At 33.5% G+C, this 16,720-nt stretch overlaps 1 protein-coding gene across 1 annotated transcript; it reads left to right on the forward strand.

Annotated features, from left to right (window-relative positions):
* The first annotated feature begins 1,432 nt into the window (after window positions 1-1,432).
* Window positions 1,433-15,171, forward strand: lipca (lipase, hepatic a). The gene is given in 9 exon segments (NM_201022.1): window positions 1,433-1,576; window positions 5,041-5,219; window positions 5,437-5,616; window positions 6,757-6,877; window positions 7,577-7,816; window positions 10,673-10,915; window positions 11,148-11,262; window positions 13,656-13,874; window positions 14,932-15,171. Coding segments are annotated over 9 exon segments (1,545 nt in total). The 5' UTR covers window positions 1,433-1,491; the 3' UTR covers window positions 15,095-15,171.
* The last annotated feature ends 1,549 nt before the right edge of the window (window positions 15,172-16,720 follow it).

Genomic DNA, 16,720 nt, shown 5'->3' on the forward strand with positions numbered 1-16,720 from the left:
ATCATCAACGTCAGCTCACTGAGTCCACTGAGTTTATGCATACATAAACCCTCTTTTTCGTGCACAAATGTAACAAAATTGTAACAAAATTACTGGATAAACAATGAGCTCTGTCATGTTTACTTAAATGTTCTGATATTCTATATGGTATTAGATCATTATAAATAAAAGTCTTATTTCTCAGCTTTTTTCTTAGTTTAGTTTGATTGGAATTTGTTTTTTTTAATAACTAAAAAAAAGGTCATTATTACTAGAGCCGCACTGTCTAATGACTTTCCTAATTAACGTTACTTGCTTATAGTTAACTAACCTAATAACCTAATTAATCAAAGCTTTAAATTGCAAAGATCCTGCCAATGAACTACTAAAATATAATGTTTTGTCAACATGGCAAAAACTAAAGAAATTAGTTATTAAAACTATTATGTATATACAGTGCTTAGCATAAATAAGTACACCCCTCACAAATCTCTCTTTTAAATTCATATTTTAATAGGAAGCTATACAATATTATATTTGTGCATATACATTAGATTAGTCAGTACTGAAGCCAAATCTGAAATTTATCTACCAAAATAACTTACGAAAACAGTGCAAAAAATAGTACAGCTAAATTTATGTTATAGAAAAATATTACACACAAATTGAATAAAGAGAAAGAATCAAGAGAAGCAAAAAAATTTAAAAGATTTACATTTTGTAGGTCGTAATTTGTTTTTGCAACATTTTGCTCGAATTTAATTGTATCACCTTTCTTTTGTTGTTTAGTGACTAAATTATTATTTTAATAGGAAATCAGTTTTGCTTTAATGCACCAAAATACATTGCCTATATTCACTGAGAAATGAATTAAAAAAATTGTATTTTCTAAATGGGGTGTACTCAATTATGCTGAACACTGTATGTGTGTCTACGTGTTTATTTGGTTTAAGAGGATACACAACTCAATAATGATGTTTGTGTGTGTGTGTGTGTGTCCAAAATAAACCATGACACAATATTACTACATACTTTTATATATATACTGACAGGACACTTTATTGTCTGCACCTGTTCAACTGCTAATTAATGCAAGTACTGAAGCCAATCACTTGGCCACAAGCTTTGCAAACATTTTCAAGACCATGTGATGATGACTACAGCATAAGAGTGGAGAAAAAGGTTATTTAAATGACTTGTGCCATGGTCCGAGTATTTCCATTAATACCAAATCTGACAACCTTTTTTTTTCACCAATTGTGTCACTGGCTCTTATGTAACAACGTGGAGCCAATCAGGCCTTCACTAGTGTGCCAAAGCTGACCCAGGAGTGAACTGCTGGCAAACAGTGTAAGTGTTCATTTGGACCATCTGAATATTTACTGACCCCTCCTCTCAGACAAGTTCAATAACTTGTCCACCACCTGGCTCTATGTGCTCTTTTCTTACCCAAGAAAAAGAGTGAGAGGAAATATTGGGCTTATCTTTTGGGGCTTCAGATGTGACTGTAACATGAAGACTCTTATTAAAATAGTCTTGTGCTTTCTGATGATCTCACAGCTCACTGATGGAGCAACGTTTCAGGGAAATCGAGCAGGTGAGGGTCAATTACACTTGTCTTAAAGGGCTAGTAACCCCAAAATTGAAATAATACAATAATGTATTAATCATAAAGTTGTTTCAGACCAGTATAGCTTTCTTCCTTTGTAAAATATAACACGCACAATCAGTTGAAGTTACAATTATTAGTCCTCCTGTCCTATTTTAGTTCTTTTATATTTCCCCCGATTTCTGTTAAACAGAAAGAATTTTTCAACACATTTCTCAACATAATAGTTAAAATAACTTATTTTTAAAAAATGATTTCTTTTACCTTTGCCATGATGACAGTTATATTTTACTAGATTTTTTTTCAACACACTAGTATTCAGCTCAAAGTGCAATTTAAAAGCTTAACTAGGTTAATTAGTTTAACTAGGCAGGTTAGTGTAATTATAAGTTATTGTATAACAGTGGTTTATTCTGTAGGCAATCAAAAAGAAATATTGCTTAAGGGGGCTAATAATATTGACCTTAAAATAATTTTTAAAAAGATTAAAACTTATTTTATTCTGGCCAAAATAAATGCATTTATTTATTTTTATTTATTTATTTATTTGTTTGTTTTTATTATTATTTTTAAATTGCACAATACTGATTTTCACTGCATGGATTTAAAGCGATAAAGTCAAACAGGGTAGGATGAACATGTGGATGAATTAACAACAGTGTAGTGTAAATATTTGGATGAACTATAGTTTTAAAATGCTTTTCAGAGGATCTTTTTACAAGTGAATCACATGCATCACTGACATAATTCAACATGCAATCTGTAATGCTGTGACATGAAGCTTGAATTGAAGCTTATGCTAGCAGAAAACAAACCATAAATGAAAATAACAAAAACACCAGGATTTCTAGCCATCGTTTAAACACAGTCCTGTATTTGTAGATATGCAAGGTGAAATTGACGCTGAAATATGAAGAAATATTTGCAAAAGTAAGCATTGATTATATTATGTCTGATTTAATTTCTTCTGATGTAAAAGGTTAACGCTTGTAGTAATATCTATAAAACCCCAAGAAAATAATTATAGGCCATGTTTGCAAATTAAAGCGGAATAAACAAAACCTTGACATTTGCACTGTAGCATTGATAAAGATGTACATTTTTCACATGCATAAACTGCTTCAGTTATTACATGCTAAATTGATTCAGTAAAAAAAAGTGTCCCAATCTCACATAAAATGCTAAATATTAATGTTAGCCATTTTCCTGTTTATTAATAATTTATATATTATTACTAATTAATAACCTGACAGAGATCAATTTCTCAGTCAATGAATGCAGAGTTGGTTAGAGAACTACATGTCCCTTTGAAATACATGTTTACTTTACATAAAAGATCAAAATAACGTGTCAAACTGTTATCTAAACAGGCTGTGGTGCATGTGGTGTGAGAGCATGCATCAGATGTAAGATAAACTGTATGATAGCTATTAATGTGAGTGTATATGAATATGTGTGTGTGTGTGTGTGTATTCAATATAAATGTTGTAAAGATATGAGAAATTCTGTATGTGTCCAATCCAACTCTCCACATTAATTTAATCAGCAAGAGACGGAGTCATATGTAAACACATTTATTTGCCTTGACTCAAGCTAAAAAAAAAAATCAAGCTCAAAGTTCTTCTACTACGGGAAATAAACACACTCTAAATAAATATGTTGATTAGTATTTGCCCATAGTTCATGATTCATACTGAATACATTATGGGTCTTCAATCTACAGTTGAAGTCAGAATTATTAGCCTGCCTTTGAATTTGTTTTTTCTTTTTTTTTATATATATATTTCCTAAATAATGTTTAACAGAGCAAGGAAATTTTCACAGTATAAACAAGGGAGCTAATACAGTATTTCAGGGGGGCTAATAACTCTGACTTCAACTGTATGTTTCGAAGGTATGTGGGAAAAAAATAGGCTCTTAGCAAGGCAAGCTGATCTGTTGGATGTTCATTCTTTAAAGTTATTGGCAGGAGCTTTGATTCAACCCCATTATGATTATGCTACCTCATTTTGGCATAGAAGCTGCTCACATAGTATGAAGGAAAAATTGCAAAAGGCACAACATAAATTAGTACAAAAACTTTAAAAAATTCATCCTAAACATTTGCATAAAGAGGGTTTTTTTTTTTTTTGTTTTTTAAGGATTAGGTTTGCTAACTGTTTTCAAAATTTTTTTTATTCTGGGAGTAATTGTAATAAAATGTTTAATAAGGTTCCAAGTTATTTGGTGAACTATTTTCAAATTGTGAGGAAACAGCATTCTACAGTACTATGGGTTGGGATTTTTTTTTATTGTTTATTTAAATTTAGAAGTGTACTGGGGGAAAATATGTTTTTATATACAAGTGCAATCATGTGGAACAAATTACCAAAATCAATCAAGGAAATAAAAGACTTAAGGAGGGTTAGAAAAGCAATCAAAAGATGGTTGTTTGATGATGGTAGTTTCCATGGTGGATGATAATGTTTTTTTTTTTTTGTATGTTATTGTATTGTGAATAATTTTGTTCCTGTTTGTTTTATGCATTAACTGTATTTCGCAGCCATACTTTGTTTTTTATCAGTGAGAACCACAATGAAAACAAGCCCAGGGCTTTATTGTGTTTTTAATCCTCTATGGTTTTATTACAAAATGTGTGGGATACTCGGGTTTTTGTACAGTTTGTCTAAAATCTGTCAAATAAAATCTCAATTCAATACAAAAACTGTTGAAACTGAAAGTGACGTTTATTGACATTTTAAGTCTGAAATTAAATATTGTTTTATTGTTTGGGTTGTTCATGTAAAGTACCATACAAATGTGATATTTAACTGAGCAGGGATTTTTTTTTCAACAGTATTTTCCATTACTTTTTTCTTGTGGTGAATTTCTAATTTCTTTTAGTTTGTTTGGAATTTTAAAAAGAAAAACATAATTTAAATCTGCCAAGGTCAATAATAACAGCCTTGTTAAGAAAAAAAATGGCTACAGATCAAAGCACTGTTGTCTAATGACTTATCTAATTAACCTAACTTTCCTAGTCATGCAAATACAAAATAAATGTGTTATTTAAAACTAATTATTACAACTATATTTAACAATTATGGTGGAAAAAAACATTTTCTCCGTTAAACGGCACTTGGGTAAAATATTTAAAGAAATATTTGAAAAATAATTAAAAATTTACTGAAGAGATAATTTTTTCTTCAACTGAATACTATTTCTTTTACAACATTGTTTCAGGTAACTTACAATACCAATAAAAGAGACTCTGATAAGCTTTTTCAAAATCAAAGGTTGTTGGAACAGAGATCTATGCCCCATAATGCAATCTGAAATCATAAATAAATGAAAAAACATGTATTACAAATTAACAGTTAACAACAGTTAAGTGCTATTTTTGGTCAAGCATAATGTCTTATTTGGACAGAGAAGGTCAGAGAATTTCAATTTGATTATGACCATTCAAACAGACACTGAGCCTGAAGCCAGGATGAAGATGCGATATGAACCTAAATCAGTCTTCAGGGTTTACACTGATGGAGAATACACAGAGGATACATGCGCACTGGAGCTCTTCCAGCCTCACACACTGGATGCCTGTGGCTTCAACAGCAGCCTTCCTCTGGCTATCATCATTCATGGCTGGTCGGTATGTTGAGTTCATTGATCTAATAGAAAAACAGATCAATGGTTCAAACGAACAAAAGGTCACAGAGACCTTGGCACGGACTGCAAACAGCTAAGCAAAGTTATTTCACATCTGATAAAGGCAAAATTGATTTGACAAAAGTGCCTTGGCTGTGATTCAGCAGAAGGCTCACTAAAACAAAAAACGAAACGACAAATCCTCCACCCCTGTCCCGCAGGTAGACGGAATGATGGAGAAATGGATTTCTCGGCTGGCATCAGCACTGAAGAGCTCAGAGGGAAGCATCAATGTGCTGATTGCAGATTGGCTGACTCTGGCACACCAGCACTATCCTATAGCAGCGCAGAACACACGAATAGTGGGACAGGACATTGCCCACCTGCTGAGCTGGCTAGAGGTGAGAATTCAAATCTCTACACAATATGACACTTAATTTTCAAATTTAATCAATTGTGCCTGCTCTACATATTATATATGACACTGAAGGACTTTGAGTAGGATCTTTGTGTAGTAGAGTGTATGTACTGTACCGCTGTCCAGTGGTTTGAGGTCAATAAGCTTTTGTTCAATGTTTTTGTAAGAAGCATCTGATCTAACCAAATTTTCATTGATTACAAACAAACAGTATTACTGACAAATATTACAATATACACAACAGGGCTGTTGAATGGTTGTTTTCTGGTTAGCTGATGAACATAGGTGTGCACAGTTAGGGAGATCCAGGTCTGATATTTTGATCATTTTCATAGAGGTCACTTTGTAAATAATGATTCCCCAGAGAACCCTTTAACCTCTTAAGGCCCAAGGTGTTTTTTACACGCATTTTTTATTTCTCTTTGCTATTTGGGCTTATTGGAACCTAATTAGAATAAAACCTAAGTATCATCTTTTGATATGATGTACTTTTAGAGAAAAATGATGTCCATATATCTGGATTTGGGGTCCGAATTAAGATAAAACACATTTTCCTGAATGTTTTTTAATGCAAATATAACAGACTTTTTTTTTTTTTTTACATGTTTTGACTTTTAGAGAGTGAAAATAATAATTTCCCCCCATTTTGGACAGTTAAAAATAGGGTTTGGGACAATTCATATGCTGCAAAACAGTTGCAGGATGACACTGTATGTCTGTAACAAAATATAAAACATTCAAAGTATTTTAAATAACCACTTAAGAGCTAAATTGTGGTGTCCTCGCATGTAACCACTAAGCCCTAGGAGGTTAAAATATACAAAGAATTTTATAGGGTGCCAAAGGAACCAATTCAACTACAACAAAAATACTGTGGTCCAATGGATCTTATAGTTTATTAGTGGAACCATCATGTGCTTTCTGTGTAAAGAATCTTAATTTTTTTAAGAGTGGTCAGCCACATTATACATTTAATTACTTTTTTTAAAGGTAATATTTTGGGCCTTTTTGCAAAAATCCTTTTTGACAAATATTAGGTTTAGGTTAAGTTTTACTGACTCACTGTACTAATGGGAAATGTACTTGAAAATGTGTTTCCATGGTATGTGTGAATCCCAAACAGGATTTCAAACAATTTCCTCTGGGAAAAGTTCATTTGATTGGCTACAGTCTTGGAGCTCATATATCTGGATTTGCTGGGAGTAACCTAGCTATGTCTGGGAGAACCCTGGGAAGAATTACTGGTAAGCCAGTCTTGTGAATATCTTTCTAAACAACCAATAAAAACGGTAAATCCTAGGGCAAAGATAACACGTCTTATTTTGATGTCTACATCGAATAAAATTTACATAAGGGATTTATTATATTTTGTGTATATAAAAACAAAGTCAGCTTTAATGTTACAAATAAATTATTGCAATTCAATGTTACACATTTTATTAAAAAATCCAAGCTGTCGTTGAAATGTGTAAAAGGAAAAGTGATATAATATTTAGTATATTTGAAAGATGAAAAAAATGGACAGATGACAAAAGAATAAAACTCAGTACTAGTGAACCCTAGATTAAAGGATAGTCGTCAGGTATGAGGATAAAAAGTTTAATTAACTAGTATTTTGGAGCGGCACTGTCACTCTTTAATAAAATGATTCTTGTGTTTCCTAACAAGAGTTTTGGTATAGTATTTTTAGTATTCTAATTTAAGAAAAAAAAAACATGAATACAAATAAATAATCAACATATTTAATTTATAAGTCTAATATAAAGCTGCATTACACTTTAAATAGTTTTTATGCTTAATTCCCTTTCATTCACATAACAAGTTAAAAATACTTTCAACTCTAAGATGGTTATCTTCAGTAAATCATCTTAAACATGACAAATACACACTATATAATTCCTGCTCAGAGGTGAAAAAAAGTAACGTTTGTCTTATTGTTGTAGGTTTGGATCCTGCCGGTCCGATGTTTGAGGGAATGTCTCATACTGACAGACTCTCACCGGAAGATGCTAAGTTTGTGGATGCCATCCATACATTTACCCTGCAGCGCATGGGACTCAGTGTGGGCATCAAACAGCCTGTGGCCCACTTTGATTTCTACCCCAATGGAGGATCATTTCAACCCGGATGCCAGCTGCACATGCAGAACATTTATGCACATTTAGCTCAGCACGGGATTATGGGTGAGTATCTCCGCTGAACAGACAGATGAATGAATGAGAGAAAAACACAGGTTCATCCCCAGATGAATACCTAAAATGTCAGATTAGGATGAGACACATCCAAAACATCCTATTAATGACACTGCGAGAATGGCTAACCACTGAAGACAGCTTTCCAGATGAAAGGCAGAGACACATAAAAGCAGCTGTCATCCTAACAACTTAATTATTCCAAATCCCTCTTCTGTTCTGCTCTCCTACTGAGATATGCCTACAGGCAATTAAACACCCCTATGGGAAAAGCTGAAGCAGAAAGACAGGCCTTAAAATTCTTATTTTTAACAGCTCCACGCTGATGAGTGCAAGACTCTGACAGGCACACTGTGCTATAATGGACAGGGGTGAGGCAACTGTAACTACCAAAAAAACTAATTGGACACAGTTAATTATATGCACTTCCTTTAAAAGACTCAAGAATCAGATTTTAGGTTTTCGAAATAAATTTAAAAGAAAAATGCTAACCCAGTAAACGTAATATATATAAAATATATATATATATTTTTTATACAACAGTTCTGTCTGGTTCTCAAATCTGATTGGCTGATAGCCGTGCGATATTCTGCAATATCAGAACTCCTATAGCCTCTTTACCCTTTGTGTATTACTCCACCCACATACAGCCAGCAAAAAGCAGACACTACAGATCTAAAGTTTAAAAGATGCACGCTCAACTGTTTAACTGTCAGCTTATGATTTGAATCCGGAAGAAAGTAGTTCCTCATACAAAAGGGTTTTTAAGACTCTCCATGTTTGATTTTGTTTTTATATACAAAATTATGCCGTCAAACTGTTATATAAACACAATATCACACTCGCAGCAGTGTGATATGGCTGTATATCGGCACTGGTGGGGGCACTAAGGCACTTGGCACTGCTACTCATGTGATATTGCTCATATATATATATATATATATATATATATATATATATAATTTTCTTATTGAATGGAAAGTAAAATTTATGTAAAACAACTTGAAATAGCTTTATTGCATTTTTATTAATAGTTTTATTTCTGTCTTTGCATAATAAAGTTTTAATTAATTTTTAAAAGACAAAAATCTTCCTGATTAAGGAATGGACATTACAATATTTAATTTTTCTAAATTTAAACAATTCACCAGATTATTATTTTTAAATAATTAGGTGATTTTTTAAAAATAATTATTTTGAGAGGTTTTTAACCTTTTGTGGATAGAACAGTATAGAGAATTGACAGGAAATCATAGGGAGCAGAGAGATGTGAAGGATCGGCAAAAGACCTTGAGCCAGGAATTAAACTCAGGTCAAAGTGCAATTTTACACTGCAATAGCAGGGTAATATTATGATAAATGTATAAAACTTTAGGTTGGTCATTGCAAGATAGGGTAATTGTTTCTTTGTCGCGTTTCATAAGATATATGTCTGTGTCAAGTGTATTGCACTGTGAATTTAAATGCTTGAATGCTAGTCATAATTTTAACACCAGGCATGAATCAAAAGAAATTTTTTTGTTTCCTGTTTTAAAAATTAATGCAAAGCAACGAACTGTAATGTAAAGAGGAATGAAAACATGGAATGAATTACCAGAAGACATTACATGCTTTGTAACAAGTAAAATGAGGTTTAAAATTTAGTTAAAGAAATATTTAAAGGCACAATATTAAGTGGATTGTTTTTTGGATTGAATTTTGGCCTTTTATGTTTCTGTAATCTCCTTTGTTATTATGGATATGTAATGTTGTTTTGTGTTTAATGGACCCCAGGAAGAATAACTTGTAAGTGGCTAATGGGGATCCTAATAAAAAAAAATATAATAATAATAAACTTGGTGCTACTGTATATGTCGGCACACTTAACCACTAGGCTATTGGCTGGGATTTTATAGGGGAGAATATTTAATAAAATATCATAATTAAAATACAAGAACAACTATCTTAGTTTTTTCCCTTTTTCTAGGGAGTCGTAATAGTTTTCAAGGACAGAAATGTAATATTTAAATTTAAAATAACGTTGTGCAGACTTTACTGTTGCATAGCGGTGGCGCAGTGGGTAGCACGATCGCTTCACAGCAAGAAGGTGACTAGTTCGAGCCTTGGCTGGGTCAGTTAGCATTTCTGTGCAGAGTTTGCATGTTCTCCCTGTGTTCGCGTTGGTTTCCTCCGGGTGCTCCGGTTTCCCCCACAAGTGCAAAGACATGCGGTATAGTTGAATTGGGCAAGCTAAATTGTCCATAGTATGTGTGTGAATGGTTTTGTATAGATGTTTCCCAGTGATGGGTTGCAGCTAGAAGGGCATCCGCTGTGTAAGACATGCTAGATAAGTTAGAGTTCATTCCGCTGTGGCGACCCCAGATTAATAAAGGGACTAAGCCGAAAAAAAAAAAGAATGAATAATTAAATCAGACTTCACTGTACAAATCAAATACCAGTTAATCATTGTTAAAGCTGCAAATATATATAGTTTGTTGAATCTTTATACATTAAGTGTGCTTGAAATGTTAAATACTAGTGAAAATGTACACTTTAACTCTCTTAGATAAAACTTTAAAATTAATCTTCAAAATCTTAAGTTTTTTGACATTGCAATTTGACATTGCAGATCTTTCAATATGACTCTTCCATAAACTAATATTGCAAAGTGTGAACTGAAATGACACTCTGTGCAGAGCTATTACTAACTCAAAACTGTAACGTCACACGTTTTAGCACCTCTGCTAACTGAACACAAATCTAGACATAGCAGAACACACAAACAAGTGAGCATAAGCTAAATGTCAGAGAGAATCTGTCATTGTTTGCTGTTTCTGTTCAGTAATGGTAATGTCCTTCTAACTTTAGGATTCGAGCAGACGGTCAAGTGTGCCCATGAGCGCGCCGTGCATCTCTTCATTGACTCCCTGTTGAACAAAGACAAGCAGATAATGGCCTACAAGTGCAGCGACAACACCGCTTTCGATAAAGGCAACTGTCTGGACTGCCGAAAGAATCGCTGCAACACTTTGGGTTATGACATCAAGAAAGTGCGCACTGGCAAAAGCAAGAGGCTGTTTCTCAAAACCCGTTCACACATGCCATACAAATGTAAGAGTCGGCTGTGACACCCAAGCAAAGTGTGTAAAGCAGTCACTTACTGTTAATACCTTGTGCCATTTTTAGACATTTGTTCTTGTTTTATGGATGTTTAGTCATTTAACTTACATTTTATTAATTAAGAATTGAATTTTGTGCGATTAAAGTCTGATTAATTGTGTTTTGGAGTTATCTTTGAACATAAAACTAGCGCTAATCTACCATCACTTTTCTTCCCCACCAGTGTTCCACTATCAGTTCAGGATCCAGTTCATCAACCAGATTGATAAGATCGATCCTACTCTCACAGTCTCTCTAACCGGGACACTTGGAGAAAGTGAAAATCTCCCCATAACACTGTGAGTGTGCCATTAACATCCATATAAACGCAGCTGAATCTTAAAATCATCTTAGTAAATTGGTTGTGAGCATCACCTTATTGAGCTATTTAATGACTTTCTCACCATATGGATGCACTAGGTGTTTCTGCCATTTCTGTACTGTTTGCTATTGAGTACCATCTGCTCAAACCAAAATACTATATACACTGACGAGCCAAAACATTAAAACAAATCAAAAGTAAAGGGAATGACAGTCATCTCCTAACAAGACTACACATGAAGTGCTGAGTAGATTAGATAAGGTTCTCCAATCTTTTGTATAACATAGAGCAGTTTTGTTTTGAAAATATTCTCTGTTGGGTTTAGAGGCTGTTAACATCTTAAAGGGATAGTTAAAAACTCTGTCATCATTTACTCATCCTCCATTGGTTCCAGACCTGTTTGAGTTTCTTTCTTCTGTTGAACACAAATGAAGATATACTGAAGAATGTTGAAGGGAAAAACAGCCATTGACTTTTATAGTGGTTTCCTAACATATGCCAATGGCTGATTTCTTTCCCTACATTCTTCACAATATCCCGGTTTAGTGCTGCTTTTGTTTTTTGTTTTTTTTGTACAGAAGAAAGAAATAAAGATTTCAATAAAGTTTAAAACCACATGAGAGTGAGTAATTGTTATTTAAGGGTGAACTGTCCCTTTAACCTCCAACCAAAAACTTCTCCTGACAAGTCACCATAAGTTAAAGCAAAGGCTTTGTTGATTGTCTCATGATGAACGTCTTTTTGTTTTGTTTGTTAATTTAAAAATAAATCAAATAAATCTGTCAAAAAACATTATAACACTATTATCAAAAATGTTGACATTTTGGTGCCAAAGGTTTTTGTTTAAAGACATTTAAACGTTTTTATCAGAGAGAAAAAAACACATTTATTTAGTTTACATTCATTTACATTTCATAATATTCCATTAAATCATTCACGTCCATTAGATGGAGCAGCAATGGGTGACAATAAAAAAAATCTTCCAAATGTCCAGTCTGTTCAATAATTACAACAGAAATTATGCTTTCTGAATCTTTCTGTTTATTAATTTGGAGGGGTACTTAAAGAGCAAAAGCAATACATTTCCCCTAGAACATTCTTGAGACCAACTAGTGCATTTCCCAATAAGGGGTCTTGTAGAGTAAATGGCTTATAATCGCATATTAGGCATGTGGTCATAATATTTCAGTTCTTCTGTGTATATAGTACACTACCTGACAAAAGTCTTGTCGTCAGTCCTAGTTGTAAGAGCAACTTGATTTTAAGTTGATCATTTGGAAAAGTGGCAGTATGTAAATGAATCATCTGTTGAACTGCATCCTAAATATCACAAAAACTGCAGAGGACCTATTCTTCCCTCATACTTCAGCCTCCACATCAAAGTTGCCTAAAGCGAAGAAGGTCAAGGTTCTCTTGGATTGGCCAGCCCAGTCACCAGACATGAACATTATTGAGCATGTCTGGTGTAAGATGACGGAGGAGGCATTGATGATGAATCTTGATGAACTCTGGGAGTCCTGCAAGAACGCTTTCTTTGCGTTTTATTTGAGTCATTGCAGAGATGTATGGATGCAGTCCTCCAAGCTAATGGGAGTCAAACACAATATTAAATCTTTTTCTAAGCAAAGTCTGACCTTCCTGTCCTAATTAAATAATTAAAAATCAAGGCATGATCATACTTTATTTTGGTAAAACAAGCGTAATCTAGAGGCCTTTGCCTTTCATATAAGCCACTTCTGATACCAAATGATCAACTAGAAGTCAACTTATTATTTGTTGTTCCTAAAACTTAGGAACAGGATAGGCGATAAGACTTCTTTCAGATAGTGGATATGAACAAGAGTCTCTTGGTATTGTATGATAAATACATGAATATATCTTTATATAAATAATTTTACAAGTACAGTTTATAGATAATGTTGTCACTTGAATAAGAGCTTAAACCAGTTTGACAGAAGCTGAAGCTCTTGATTTAACAGAATGCCAAATATTCCTTAATGAAAGGCTGCATGACAACATCTGGGATGAAAAAGATCATTAATATTTCATGTTCTGGGCTGTAAAAGCTCAAAGTAGCGTGCTCCGCTTCACGGGGAAGCGCTCAATTTAGAGTCATCATAGCACACAGAGAGCACTCATCGGAATAACTCATCTCGCACGAATGGATGAAATACAGTACATGTGTGCTGTGAACATGAAACAGAGAGCTGAAAACGGCAGGGACTCATGCGATGGCCTAAAATAGCATCTTGAATAAGAGCATGTACACAATCACGCTCACACAGGCTAATGCCTGTGCTTATTTACCATAGAATGTCCAAAGATTAAATGATTTAAAATAGCTTTTAATTTCTCACCCATCTTTTTCAGTGTCGAGGAGATTTCAGGTAACAAGACCTTCACGTTCCTCATCACTCTGGATACAGACATCGGTGACCTGATGATAATGCGCTTCACGTGGGAAGGAAACCCAGTGTGGGCAAACATGTGGAACACAGTTAAGACCATCATACCCTGGGGCAAAAAGAGCAAAGGACCGCAGCTTACTTTTGGGAAGATTACCGTGAAATCTGGAGAGAGCCAGAGGAAGTAAGTGAGAGAGGAGAAAAATAACAGTTGGAGGTTGAAACATTGCAGATTCAGAGGAGATCAATTGCATGCTTAGATATTCTGAGCTTAAATAGATGCTGACTAAAGATGAAAAGCTTGGATTCATCGTCTAATGATCTATTCTTAATGCCTCAAAGGGATAGTTCAGCCAAAAATGAGAAATATCATCTTTTTCTCTTGTTACACAGTGTTTTTTTCTACTGAACACAAAAGTGTTTTGAAGAATTTTGGCCCATGGATGTCAGTAGCTATTGGTTAACAACATTCTACAAAACATCTCCTTATGTGTTCAACAGAATAAAGAATAGCATAAAAGTTTGGAATCACTTAAGAGTACATTTTAATACACTATCACTCTAATATACAAGATTTAATACAAATGGAATTAGGGACAAATGTCATATCGGTTAATTTTGCCGAATATTAACCCTTAACTGGTCAGATTAATATTAAATTATTATTTAATAAAAAAATAAACTGACGTGTCTATTTTGTGCATTAAATATTGAATTTTAAAATGAAGCACAGGGCGCTTTTGTGGGTCCAAACACTTACACATTGCTTAATATAAACAGGACGTACAGCAGTACACAAACATCTTTACATATGAAAAAAAAGTAAAGGATTAAAATATTACAAAAATGATTATTTTCTACAATATATATATATATATATATATATATATATATATATATATATATATATATATATATACATCTTTTGTGTTCAACAAGAAAGAAACTTGTTTGAAACAGTAAATGATGACAAAATTGTTCTTTTTGGGTGATCTATCACTTTAAATTAAGCAATACTCCATTAGCATGCATGATAATTTGATGTCTGACGGTTTAAAGTGCAATGATATAGAAAACACAACGTTATTTTTCTAAACATTTGCAGTATTGAGTGATATTTAGTCATTTTAGCGACCTCTAGTGGCCATTGCTATACAATCAGTTGTTTAAAGGGGCCTTACTGAAATGAAGGAAACAAATGTACCTTGGCTGAAGCTCCTAACATTGTCTTTTCTCTGCAGAACCACGTTTTGTCCTCAGATAGACGAAGGCATGAGCATCGAGATGTTGCAGGAGAAAGTGTTCGTGCGCTGTGAAAAGCAGAAACCGGGGGGCATAAAACACACTCACCTCAGACACTTTCACATCCAGTCGGACTTGTCTTTTTGGATGGGGGACAGCTGAATTTCCTGTAATATAGCCTATATGCTTCGTGTTTTTACTTTTGTATTGTTTAAAAAATTAAAGAATGGTCAAATTTATAAGGATTGTTAAACATGCAAAATAAGACGATAATGACTTCTACACCACGCCACTTCGACTCAAATTACCGCCTCGAACGTAAATACACTTTTTGATTGGCTAAAAAGGATGGGTATCTTATGGGTATTTTTGATTTGCATCAGTAATTTCAGAGTTTTTTTAGTTTATTTTTTGGAAACAATTTTAATTATAGACTGTAAAAATACATTAAACCCACATCGGATACCCACCCATAAGATGATATATGTAGAATTTGAACTTGAACAAAGTCAAATATTGACCGCTAACCGGGGAACAGTTGCACCAATAATAGAAAAAAGGGTCTAAAACAGAAGGCTGGAATTTATTTTGTTTTTATTTCTAAAAAGACGACATGTAAGTTGGTTAAAATGTTAAATTGGCTGTAAAAAGACCAGTGAAAGAAGTAACATCCACGTTTAGGGGACTACAAAACATTTTCAAAAAATGTTTATTGAAAATCTAGACTGGACCTTTACAAACCAACTTCTTTAAAATTTATTATCAAATTTTTTATAATGTTATAGGGGTTATGATTGTCGGCTATAATCAAATGTGCTATGCTAGCTATACCTATTTGAAGCTAAAAATTTAAAGTATATGAAAAAAGTTTAGACAGTACTAAATTTTTTTAGCAACCATTACCATTCTACCCCATTCTGTTGATTGTTTATTTCGAAGTTAAAATATACATTCGCCATATCTGCAGTTACTTACCTTACCCTACATCTCTTTGGCCTCATGGGACAGTCAATTTTCTGTGAGTATTGCCAATTCAGACATGATTTCACTTTTAGGTCAAAATTGCATTCTTTTTGTGCACGTTCTGTTATTAAGTTCTTCTCTTAATGTGTTTAGTACATGAATGAATGCATGCCATCATTGTCAACATGTAATCTCAGTTATTTTGCTTCACTGCCAGTTACAAATCCTCTCTTTTCTTTAAGTGAGATTCAGAAGTTCAAAGAAGTCATCCTAGTATTTATTTCCTTCTCTTATATGAGTAGTTAATTTGGAGATACTTTTTTCACATGCTATGTAGAATAATGCAACCTCCAATGCATCCACTATCGATAGAACGCTTCAAATTGCTGTATTTTAATTATTTTGCTGTCAAACTCACCAAATCCTGCAAAAGACAATTTGCTAACAGCTTTTTTTTTTTTTATATATATACAATGCAAGTCAATGGGTTCTGGTATCCACATTCTTTACATATTTTATATGTGTTAGCTACGAGAAATAAACTCTAAAGACTCTAAAGTCTGGTTAAAGATAAATAATATAAAATGTTATAAAAAGATAAAGATAAATGATCATTCAAAACAGGTAGCTCCTTTTGGTTTCATTAAGTAATTTTAATAGACTACCTGCCTATCCGTGTCTCATAACCAGTAGTGCAAACATGATCTCATAGCAATTTGTAACTTTTTGACTTGGTGGTTCATTTGTACAATTCATATGATTAACTTATCCTCCAATAACAATTGGGTTTAGGGGTGGTGTTGGGTGCCACGTCTCCTTTTTAAA

This window comes from Danio rerio, chromosome 7 (genome assembly GCF_052040795.2).
Source record: "Danio rerio strain M-AB ecotype USA chromosome 7, GRCz13ab, whole genome shotgun sequence".
Classification (NCBI taxonomy): domain Eukaryota; kingdom Metazoa; phylum Chordata; class Actinopteri; order Cypriniformes; family Danionidae; genus Danio; species Danio rerio.